Genomic DNA, 12491 nt, shown 5'->3' on the forward strand with positions numbered 1-12491 from the left:
ATTAAAAATCTGTCATGTAACTTGGTTTTGCTAAAAATGCGGGATAAGCAAGATATATGTGATGAACGTAAACTTCGTTTTGGATAACATGAATAATTAAGATGATGTATAGATGCACCTAACTTTTGTTGTAAGGTTTCCAATTATTAGTGGCCGTGAAAAGAGCCATAGATCATAATTTCTGTGCATATTCATAATTGCTACACATTCAGCATGCATGATGAGGACACATAATGCTTTTGCATCTGGTTTCTATTCATACATTCCCTGTTCCAATTTTTCTCCCTTAAATTATTGTAATATTTTTGAACTCTCTCATTTCTTCCTAATAATCGTCAACTTCTTTTTAAAGTAACATTATAGTGAGACATATCATCTTATATTATGTTTAAAACTCACCAATCAAAACTAGGGGAGGGAGATATTCTACCTATTACTAAAACCTTTTCTTGTCAACCAAAAAAGGGTGAAAATACTATGTAGTTTTTTATCATAGAAAAAATTGATGGGCAATAATGTAATTTCACAAAACCAAATTTTGATGTTTTTTTGTTGAAGCTTCATCGACAAGTGATTTTAGAATATATCTAGTATTATAAAATATAAAATAAAAACCTCTCTTCCCACTCTCAATCTCCCTCTCTCATTCCTATTTTAAAACAAAGATAAAAATATTCATACACAAAGTGTGTAAGCGTATGCTAGTGCAATTGAAACTAGGAGAGAAGTATCCAAGCTTAAGTTCAGAGGAAAAAACATATATACTGTTTTAGCCAACTTGGTCATACACAAATTTACTAATTTGAAATTGAATCATACATTAAGACGAGAACATGATTGCCACCAATGTCCTGTTCCAGCAAGTGAGTGTGTGTCATGCTCATGCTATCAAGGAGGGGGCAGATTTGGACAGGAAAACTAGTAGCAGAGATGATCGAAGCAGGGGGAACACTACTGATGCAAAATTTGTACGGTCATAAAAAAATATGGTTTATATTGCTCAAATTAAACTAAATTGAAAGAAAAAAAAACCTGCTGGTTTGCCATGTTTGGGGAACTACTAAAACATTCAGTAAATTTCAATGTTTTTTTTCTCCCATCAAATATGAGATTCGGCTAAGATGGTATGAATCCGGAACCTCTAATTTCATTGGAGAAGTACAAATTTACCAACTACATTATGTCTACCACTTGATTTAGTTGTTGTTCTCACTGGTCCCTTCGGTTACCTAAATGGGCAAAACACATTCCTGAGCAAAATCATGCATATACATGTACATATCATTGCCAATGACATTCCCTGGTCCCTTCTGAATTATGATCATGTGATAAATTTGCAAGGAGAAATCCATTTTGATCCTTTTGATAGTAATGTTTGGCAGTGCTTGTCTGAATGTCAAGCAAAGGTTTGCATGGATGTATTTGTTTTGGCAGGTTACTATAAAATAAGGGATATATCTTTCTTTCTAGGCAGATTTCCCTTATTGAGGGAGAATCTTATATTCTAAACTACTCCAATTTATTAGAGAATGATTCAAACTTGACATTAAAGGACGGACACACTATCTTAACCAATTGATATAACTCACATCTGCGCTTAATAAGAAAGAGTTGACTCATCATATGCAGTTTACAATATCCATGAAATTGTTGGTATTTCCTTCGAAATATCCGAAAAATCAAGGATCAATATAGAAAAGGGGGTGAAATGAAGAGGTGAAATGCAAACTTCACTCTATATATAGGAAAATCAATGAATATCGATTAACTACCTAAATGTTGTCAGAAGCCATTCTAGATTTCGAACTTTTGATTTTCTTTTTCTTTTTTGAGAAATTTTTCTCTAATTTCAACTAAATCTGTATAAGTTGAGGTATCCACCCCATTTCAAATTTTCAACAAAGACAGCCAATATTTGCATATCAATTTTCATCTATATCAATATTTTAAACATTAATCATATGAAAAGGAGTATAATTCGTACATGACTCTATAATATTTCTTCTTGTTGTGGTCTAATAGGCCCAGACTTGCTACCTCCTTTTAAAATAAGAAAGGGAAATTAAAGCAGCAGAAACAAGCTTAAAAGATATTTAGAAGCTAGAAAGCATGCATTAGGATTAGGGATGAAAAGTACTTGATCAAAGAATATCAGCACGCATCAGTACTTTTCGATGTTGTGTCATTTGAAACTTCATCGGCCTTCTTGAGTTGATAACATTATCAATGATTGTTCCCTCTAGGATTTTCCTTCTCACTCCTTGTAGCAAATTGACAAAAATAAGATCCACCTTTTGTTATCTTCTTTAAAAAGTTTTTTTTAAATAAAATATCATGTATTAGTATAATACTTTCTTTACAAAAGAAATTTATCTCAAATTATTTGGGTGGTATATATCCATTGAACTTCATTTTGTAAATTTGAGTTTAGCTAAGTTGGTTAGAACAATAGTGATTTCCTTTATGTACTTAAGTTGAATCTCAAATTTTAGTAATTTAGATGAATTTAGTCTAAATTATCTTATCTTTTTCTAGAAAAAGTAAATAAATAAAAAACATCATTTTCATTGGAAAATGAGGATGATTTCACCTTGTAATGCGCTATAAAAAATATCCATATATATTGAACTGGAAGATCAAGTAAAGGAAATCAAGGTGATGGAAATCTGTCTTCTTGGGAGAAAGCACGAGAGCTAGACTAATTTACATGAATTGTAATTTATTGCTTCAATAATGCTTAAAAGTTGGGAAATCTTTCTTTAAAATTGCAAATTTGCAATGCAAAATTGGGCACCTAAGGCAGGACCCTGCAATTGCTATGTTTTTTTAGAACTAACAACTACAGAGCCATCTGCTTCAACAAAAGCCAAAGAAAGACTAGTGCAAATTGCTTAAAAATGGTGTGCTTGGTTAAAAATCATCCAATTTTCAAAACGTGTAGACACTCTATTTACTATGTTTTATAAGCGATGGACCACTTTTGCACTGATACACAGATGAATAAAAATTATATACGACACAATAGCACGGCTCCATGATTCTTCAAAAAAATTTAAGAGCTCAAGTTGAGTCGTATCTTAGCGTATCTGTAACGCATTCACACAATAAGCACGTGTTTTGTAAAGGGTCACGTTAGTGTTTATTCGTGAAACACATTTTAACACGACAGTGACATGAAATGATAATTATGCTAACAGATTCATATATCTTAACACGTTCAGTTAATGGATCGGGTTTAAATCCAAGATAACTTCGTACAACGCAACACAAACACGGAAAACAAAACACATGAAATACTTACTTTTTTTAATATTATGTTTTTTAGAAATATCACATTGCCTTGGATTGTGGTTAGTCTAAAGTCTCCTTCCATAGACCCCCAGAGACCAATTATTGACAAAGGAAGGACGAAGAAAGGGGAACAGTGCCTATCTTTGCATTTGCAGTGATGGACTTGAATTGCATTTTTCATTGATAGAAAGAAATGTAAAGATAACAAAAGGAATCAGGAAAGGAGAGTCAAAAAAACATTTTCTGATCATTTACTCGACGTTGATACAAAGTTCAAGCGAGTTATAAAGATCAAAGATGTACATTCCAATGAAAAATAACTTCACTTTACAAAGGGGCTCCCAAACCCGCTAATGTTAGAAAGCAGCAGCTATTTTCTTCTGAACCAGCTCCAAAGATGATCTGGGGAGAGTTTCCTGAACAGGAAAATAATATTTTCTTCAGATGAAACTACAAATGTGATCTGCGATAACAAAAAATTCTAGATTGTTTCGTTACAATAATGTTAACATGCTAATCGAATGGTAGAGTGAGGAAACAAGCACAAGTAGTAAGTCTTGCACTATCCACAAAATATCTTAGCCATGCTAAGAGGAAACGAACGGGGTAAGTAAACTTGAGATGATTCAAGCAAGATAGGCCACCTCATAGAGGCAATTCCATCTATTATTGAGTTGGATGTTGATTTGATAGCCAATCCACTATCTAAAGCAAAGTAATTTCTTGATACTCGAAGCAAAAAATATATATATCTTGAAAAGAGACTAACAACTAAAGCCATATCATCGCAATCATGCACAACAGCACAGGGAAGAAAGCGAACCCTAATCAGATAGCTATTACTGAAAAAAATTGATCATGGATCTTACAACAAACAGAGGGGAAAAAAAAATATTTGAGACAACCGACAGCAAAGAGAATCTGCATCCATCGGTAGGCATCTAGAGTAAGAATCAAATGTGTCACAAGATAGTTCACAGCAGCGGGAAAAAAGAAAAGCAAGAAAGCAAAAACGAAGAATGATATTTGAAAATAATCCCTTTAGAAATTGATTAGAAAAAGTAGTATGTACTCTGGGAGCACCAACTACATAAAATATGAAAAGGATAAGGGTGTGTACACATCGATTCAAAAGTAAGAAAATTATCAAAGGGTAATGGAACACATTATATGATTGTTGCATGTGCATACGAAGCCTAAGCCAATTTTAATCAATCATAACGAAGATTAATTGGTTTCACCACTTCAGCATCTAATCAATCAGCTGGTATTGAAAGCAGTTTTTGTGCAAACAAGTTCATTAGACCAAAGTTCCAAAACAAACAAAAAACAAAGACAACGAATCTTAGGTAGCATTTACAAATTACATTACCAATCACTCAGCTCCGCATTTAACCAAACGGGGCTAGCTCACAATCCATGACACAACGGACTATCATATGAAATGGTCCACTTGATAACTTTACAAAAAGTTTCATGGGATGTCCATTCCTTTCAGCCATATGATTCCAAAAAATTTTAATCATCAGGATAGACAAATTTATGAGATTCATCAAATCATAGACATTCACACAACATACAGACATTAAAATCATCTTATTTGAATGCCATCTTAATTGTTTCTCAAATGACTGCATTCTGGAGCCCATCCGAAGAATAGCTTCATCAACAAAAATTGATTCAACCATTCAGTGTCAATAGCAAGATATTAAATCTGTCTTTGGCGTCATGATGGGCATCAAACCTTTCACTAATTGCGCCAGGTTAATGGACAACTACTATGAAAGCAAATGCAACATAAAGGATACAGTAATTTGATAAAAGGTAGCATTATCAAAACATATTTGTTTATTAGACACTTTATATTACTAAATAAAATAAGATAAGTTGAACAATGATATTAAGACAAGAAATTCAAGTAATAATAAAATATGTACAAAAGGAAAGTAGTCTACTTTGGAAGTAGGCTTCATATTATGATATGGATCAGCCTATCAGGCTTAACAGTTACCTCAACCCTTATACAGCCCGAGCTAACCTCTGTTGGGATCGCTGAAACCAAATCAGCCATAGGTATGTGTCCGGGCAGGATAGCTTCCCGTATTTGCAATGCTTGTGATATTTGGTGAGGCAACACATTACTATATTGGACTACGGACATGTAGTACGTGCTATGTAAATTCAAAACTTGTGATTAAGTTTTGAGTGCTTGTGTGATTTCAGTTTCTTCGTTTATTCTAAAAATCCCCGAATAAACTCAGTACGACAGCTTCATATGCCTGTTTTGCATAGATTTAATGCATCCTTTACACACACAAAAAAAATAAAATAAAAAAAGGTCTCTGGTCATGATCAGAAGTTCAATGTTTTAGCTTAAATATTTCTTTACTTAAGTGGCGTTCCTCAACTTGGAAAATTCCCTGAATTCTGTTCGAACAATAATAAAGTTTAAGTTCCAACTCACTTAGTAGAACAAATAAATTACTGTATTTGTAAGCTTTTCCAATGCAAAACCAGCACATTGCACAAATTAATCTTGAAATTAAAGCCAACCCAACAAACTAAATGGAAGAAACTAACCTCGGTGCCATCAGATAACACTCTGGCCAAAACTGGTATCTCATACAGGTAAGCACTTTCCCACTCTGGATTGCTCGTAATATCGCTCACCTGAGCAAAACCCAACACAGCAAACTCCATTGAAACCAGAGAAAACCAAAAGCTTGAGATTAGAAATGTTATTAGAGAAAAAAAATAAAAATAAAAATATAAAAAATAAAAAAAACTTGGTGGGTTTACTTGCAAATCGACATCGTGGAGGGAATCAGGGCCGGAAGGTAAGAAAGCGGCCTGAAGTTTTTCTTTGAGGCCATCGCACAAACAGCTTCCGGACTTCGAGTAGAGAATGAGTGCTTGTGAAGGCTTTGAAGAAGAAGAAGAAACGGCAAAAGGGGTGAAGACCCACCCTGTGTGGTGTTAGGAACAAATTCGAGGCTGGCCTTGCTGCCAGTGCCATTGTCGCCGTCGCCACTGCTGCAATGGCCATGCTTACAAATTCTTAGCAAAATGGGACAGGCCCAATTCTCTGGTCTTCTGCACCGGAGGCTGCCAATTTTTTTGGGCCGGACCTTGTTCTGGCTAATTCAGTGAATCGGCCTAGCCCATGCAAAAAACTACCTGAATTATATGTCGAACCACAATCTCATACTTCATATTTTAAACATTGTAATTTCATACCTCAATTTCTGAATTCGTTATAATGTCATACCTCCATTAAGTTTTCTGTCAATTTGACTAGTAAATGATGACATGACAGGAGCTGAGCCCACTCCTTCACCAACTAGAATACAAATTTAACTAATTAATAATTTATTTATTTATGAATAAAAATTAATAATTTATATTAAAATTAATAAACATTAATAATTTGGCTGTTAAATGATGACGTGGGGAATAAGTGGACCCCATTCCTGCCACATTATCATTTAGCAGACAAATTAACAAAAAACTTAATGGAGGTATGACATTTCAACGAATTCATAAGTTGAGGTATGACATTGCAATATTTAAAACATGAGGTATGAGATTATGGTTCGACCCATAATTAAAGTAGTTTTGTGTAATTTAGTCTAAAAAATTTCTGTTATTTTTATCACATAATAGCTGCCTCCATTGGAATCCACACAATTGTAAGTGGGATTTTCAATTTTAATTTTGATCTCATTGTATTCTTGTCAAGGTCAACAGAAATACAAAAAATAAATTTAGGGTTTAAAAAATTAGGAGCAATTTTAACTGTAAGTTACATATACAAATAGTTTTATAGGACTTTTAGTGGTCGTACGAAAATGTGAACTACTTCAAAAGTATGCTGTAATAATATAAGTTCTGTTCAAATCAACAGAAGAACTCGTTGAGACAATGTATGCCAAATATTTATTTAGAATATAATATATTGGTATCAAGTACATACTATGTTTGCTTACCTGTGACATCCCACATCGCCCAGGGGAGTGATCCTTATATGTATATTCTGATCCCTACCTAGCACGAGGCCTTTTGGGAGCTCACTGGCTTTGGGTTCCGTAGGAACTCCGAAGTTAAGCGAGAAGGGGGCTAGAGCAATCCCATGATGGGTGACCCACTGGGAAGTTGCTCGTGAGTTCCCAAAAACAAAACCGTGAGGGAATGGTAAGCCCAAAGCGGACAATATCGTGCTACGATGGTGGAGCGGGCCCGGGAAGTGATCCGTCCCGGGCTCAGAGCCTAACCCTGGCTGCGTGTGTGCCGACGAGGACGTCGGGCCCCTAAGGGGGGTGGATTGTGACATCTCACATCGTCCAGGGGAGTGATCCTTATATGTATATTCTCATCCCTACCTAGCACGAGGTTTTTTGGGAGCTCACTAGCTTTGGGTTCCGTAGGAACTACGAAGTTAAGCGAGAAGGGGGCTAGAGCAATCCCATGATGGGTGACCCACTGGGAAGTTGCTCGTGAGTTCCCAAAAACAAAACCGTGAGGGAATGGTAAACCCAAAGCGGACAATATCGTGCTACGGTGGTGGATCGAGCCCGGGTTGTGGTGGGGGCCCCGGCCGGGATGTGACATTACCATTTTGGATGGATGAATGTGTTCTTTTTCAGTTGCTTGCTTAAATTTTGTTAAGAAAAAATGAAAGGTTGACTCTGAAATTCAGAATTTATAAATAATAGCTAAAAATTAACTCTTAAACTTAAAATTCTCATTTTTTTTTATAAAAAAAAAATAAATTTTCAATTTTATTCAAAATATCACTTAAATAGATAGAACTACCTTCAAATTATACGAATAACCAATTATTGATTAAAAGATTCTTGTACCATAATCACGTGTTGCTCTCACCAATATTTTTCTTTTCTTTGTCAAACGAAGACCATCGGTTTCTCTCAATTTCATTTTTTCTTAAATAATCAAAGAAAGGGGTATTAACATCCTACTTGGTCAAATCTCTTGTTATTATCCTGCTAGGAATTAACATAAAGAAATTTAATCTGTTATGACTCTAGAAGGCCAACATACCACAAAACGTTAGGAACAACATACTATATTCATATAGCAGCAAGTGAACTACAAGAGTGGACAATAAAATGAGAAAAAAAAAATTATTCATTACACTCCAAATTTAAAAGAGTTCTACAAAGTAGAATGAAGTTGAACGAGATTGCTACAAGTTCGTTAATTATGGACATTTGAATCACATTTTAAAGACTTCCGAGTTGATTTTTATTCTCCACCCTCTGTTCTTTGGGCTTACCATATCTTCTTCGTATAATTGGTGGTAGGACATTTCTTTTACGCACATTATCACCAACTGGCCATATAGCTTCTGCATACGCAATGACCAAAGAGTTTGTAGTATAATAATGAGAACACATAGAATAACATGAAATTTGTTGGTGTCTACATCCAACAATATGATATCCATTGTATATATGAAATGAATAAGCCATGACGAGGGTACCTGCATATTCACACACACACACACCATTGTATATATGAAATGAATAAGCTATGACGAGGGTACATGCATATTCACACACACACACACACACACACACACACACACATATATGTCTATACTATATATTAAGAGAACACACCATGTCAACCTTTTTACCCCACTTTTTCCAATTTTGCCCCTCATTTTTTAATACATAATGTTGAGATGAGGAGGGCAAAATAGTAATTTTGTACCTTTTGACAAAATGACAATCATACCCTTTTTCCTATTTTGCCCTCACTTTTGATCCACAATATTTACATAAGGAGAGCAAAATAGTAATTTTGTATCAAAATATTTACATAAGATAAAAATATGCACTTAATAAGAGAAATTGTCCCACCATCATTTTTTCATACATGTAAGTGAAATTATGATGTTTTTTGGATAGTTTGAATGAATTGAAGCGGTTGCGCTTGAGGAGAACGTGGGAAGAGGTGGGACATTGTTCACACACACAAAATGTGTGCTTTCTACTAGTAAACATTACTCAAACAAAAGAAGAACTGAACAACAACGAAAAATCCGCATAAAAACTACAAAGCAATTTGCAAATAAATGAGTAAGCTACGATAAATTTTGCAAATGATTGACTTCCCTCTCTCTTTTCCTCACCCTTATGGCTAACCTCTTTGTTTGGCTTGGCTTGGGCTTTTCTCATTTCCAGTCATCTCATGCTTGAAATAAAAATCCAATAGGTTTGGGCTCAATGGGCCTAAAGGAACTCAAGCTTCCTTTAAGCCTAAATGCAATGTTTCATTGCTTCTATAGTATATTTAGACTTTCTAATTAATCATAACACTTATCAATCTATTTAATTAATTCCATCATTCTTTAGCTATCTCACCACATGAGTGTATCAGTGTATAGTTTTTTAGGTTCCAATTAGTGAGGTAGTGAGGTGATTGGTATCAATCCAATTGATTAGCTATTATACAATCACTTAGACTTATTCCAACTCTTGGAGTAAAACTTAAATTTTAGGTCCTAAACTTAACTCAACTTGCTCCAAACCCTTGCGGTAAATATGAGTTTTAACCTAGAACTCATTTATGGGACAAATTTAGCCCAAGATTCCCCCAGATTAGTGTCGAGTTATTAGGGCTGGGCCACCATATATGTGTACTTTTTTTAGTTTTACATTTATAATTTCATTAAATCCAACGGCTAAGATCAAATATGATCAAATCCAACAGTAAAAAAAAAAAAAAAGATCTAACGGTCCAAATTTAAATTCAACGACTAAGGTAATTATAAAAAAAATAAATAAATAAATTATGTGTTCATATTCTTTCATAGTATTTCACGAGTTTCATGTAGTCGGTTTAGTGATTTTTCAATATTTATTAGAATTTAAATATTTTTAAATTAAAATGTTAATAAAATTAAATTAGGATAGTCTACATAATTTATGTTTTTTTTTTTTAAAGTTACTTTAAGAGAAAAAAAAAATATCCTAAATTCATTCTTTAAAATCTAGGGCTAAAAATTTAACCCATAAGGGTTGAAGGAGAAAAGTTGTTTCTGGATTAAAACCTAAATTTTTTTTGTTAAAAATTTTAAGTTTTAACCCCAAGAGTTGGAGATGATCTTAGGGCGTGTTTATTTAGCCACCTTAAGCTTCACTAGACTGGACTACTTAGCTAGAATTAGTAGTCATGTGTGTGGTGCAAATTAGGATTATGTTTAATGGGATTAAGCCGGACTCGTGTTGACTAAATCCTTCGCTAGGTGGGCTTAGCAAGAGCCACAAAAAATGAGGGATTCGTAGTTCCGTTTCTGTTCTTTGTGTTGCTTCGCCCCAAGCATGAGTCTTCAAACGATAACTTGCCTTCCCTCTCTCTCCTCCTCCCTCTTTTCCATCTCAGAAGATCTCCAAGTCTGTAATATTAGGTTTGACTGAAAAGAATCCAAAAAATCCAAGCCATCGTTGTCTCTCGCTTCCCCAATTCCACAAACCCTGACTCGTCACCAGTTAGCTCGCCAGGCATCACAGTAGGTTGGTTCTGCCGCTTCACATACTTGCATCTCTGATTGAATCCACGGACTTGGAAAGCTCTCTCCAATTGGAATGTTTCAACGGCTACGTTCAAGGTTGAATGCTCTCTTCAATTAGAGGTATTTTCCCTTAGATTCCTTTTATTTTTTACAAGTATTTTCTGTGAAATTAACATCCTTTTTTTTTTGTTTTTTTTTGCAAGATTTTTCATCCCTTGAATTCTTGCAAAAACGTTTCTTGAATTTCTTGTAAAAAAATAGTTCCTTCAATTTCTGCAAAAAAATTCCTTGAAGTTCCATGAAATATACTTCTCAATTATTTGCAGATATTTTCCTTTTTGTCCTTTAAATTTTTCCTTGAATTTCATGTGTGGTGATTGGTTGTAACTTTGAAGAAATTAGGGATTATCTGATCAAATTAAGGATTATTTGGTCAAGTTTAAGGATTAGGCCTCAGGGGGAGCTGAGTGTAGTTTTTCAAGGATTAAAAAGTAGTATTTTGTTTCAAGGACTCACAAGCCTCTGATACTGCACTAAACACTTCACTACATTAGTTCAACTTAGTTCCTGAAGTTAGTCTAGTCCAAGATAGTCATGTGCAACAAATACACCCTTAATAAACTAAAACTTACTTTTAATTCTCCTTCTACTTTGATGATTACTTATTTAACCATTAAGAAGGACTCACAGGCCACGAGTGACATAGATCATGGCTACCCAAGCTAATGTAGAATTTGGTCAGAGAACTTATTCAATTGGAATTACAATGTAATCAATCATTCTCCAATTCAATACTCTCAATCATTTACCAGTTTATGGATAATTTATGTCAAACCTTATATGATTATACTATCTTATATGATTCAATTGAGTCGTATATGAATGCCTCCTTCATTACGCTTGATACTCCAACTGAAGATTTCCGAATCACATCTTAGAGTCTTCATCCTCACATAATGAGGAATTGAACATTCACATGCCTCTGAGAATAATTCTCTGACCCCAACAATGTATATAGCACATCCAAGGTGAGATATGATCACGTTTCATTGTCAAATGATCAGCAACGTATCTCCAAGACAACTATGATGTCTCTGGTCAAATGACTACTTACATTATTTCAACCAGTAAAGTTACTTGCTTGACATGTGAGTAGACCTCCATGCAAGTCTCATTTGATTGTATTAGTGGGCTCATTCCCTTAACGAGCATCTACGTACTTGTCTCAGTGTCCCTACGCGAATGGCTTAAGACTTTTCATCATTCTCATTTAAGCAGACATAGTACATACTGGTCTATCCGGTTTGTCAACATCCCTCTGACAATCCTATGACCAAAAACCTTTAAGACATTATGATTATATAAAGAAGATCTCTGCAGTCTAAACATCTTTAAATTACTTCTGTCATCAATCCATTGCCCATGGATTCACTATCTAAACATATAATTGAGATACTCGGAATGAGTGACTTTGCCTATTTGTTGCATTTAGACATTATCTTGAAATGTTTGTTCTCAAGATTGACTTTCAAATCATATCTCTAAGAAACCAGAGAGTCCCGTAGGGAGGAAAAAGAAAAAAATTGTAATTGGACCGTAGACACAGCACAACAGCCCAAACCGAATTGAAGTGTGGCAGTGAGCTGAACTGCAAGTACAAACC

General features: G+C 34.6%; 1 protein-coding gene across 1 annotated transcript; it reads right to left on the reverse strand.

The window, feature by feature from the left end:
• Positions 1 to 3514: 3514 nt before the first annotated feature.
• Positions 3515 to 6267, reverse strand: LOC103936001 (the record flags this gene model as incomplete). The annotated part of the gene is made up of 3 exons (XM_009345837.3): positions 3515 to 3707; positions 5872 to 5961; positions 6091 to 6267. Coding segments are annotated over 3 exons (327 nt in total), but the record flags the coding sequence as incomplete, so codon positions are not given.
• Between the last annotated feature and the right edge of the window lie 6224 nt (positions 6268 to 12491).

This window comes from the organism of the source record quoted next, unplaced genomic scaffold, assembly GCF_019419815.1.
Source record: "Pyrus x bretschneideri cultivar Hongxiangsu unplaced genomic scaffold, Pyrus_bretschneideri_v1 Contig2, whole genome shotgun sequence".
NCBI lineage: Eukaryota > Viridiplantae > Streptophyta > Magnoliopsida > Rosales > Rosaceae > Pyrus > Pyrus x bretschneideri.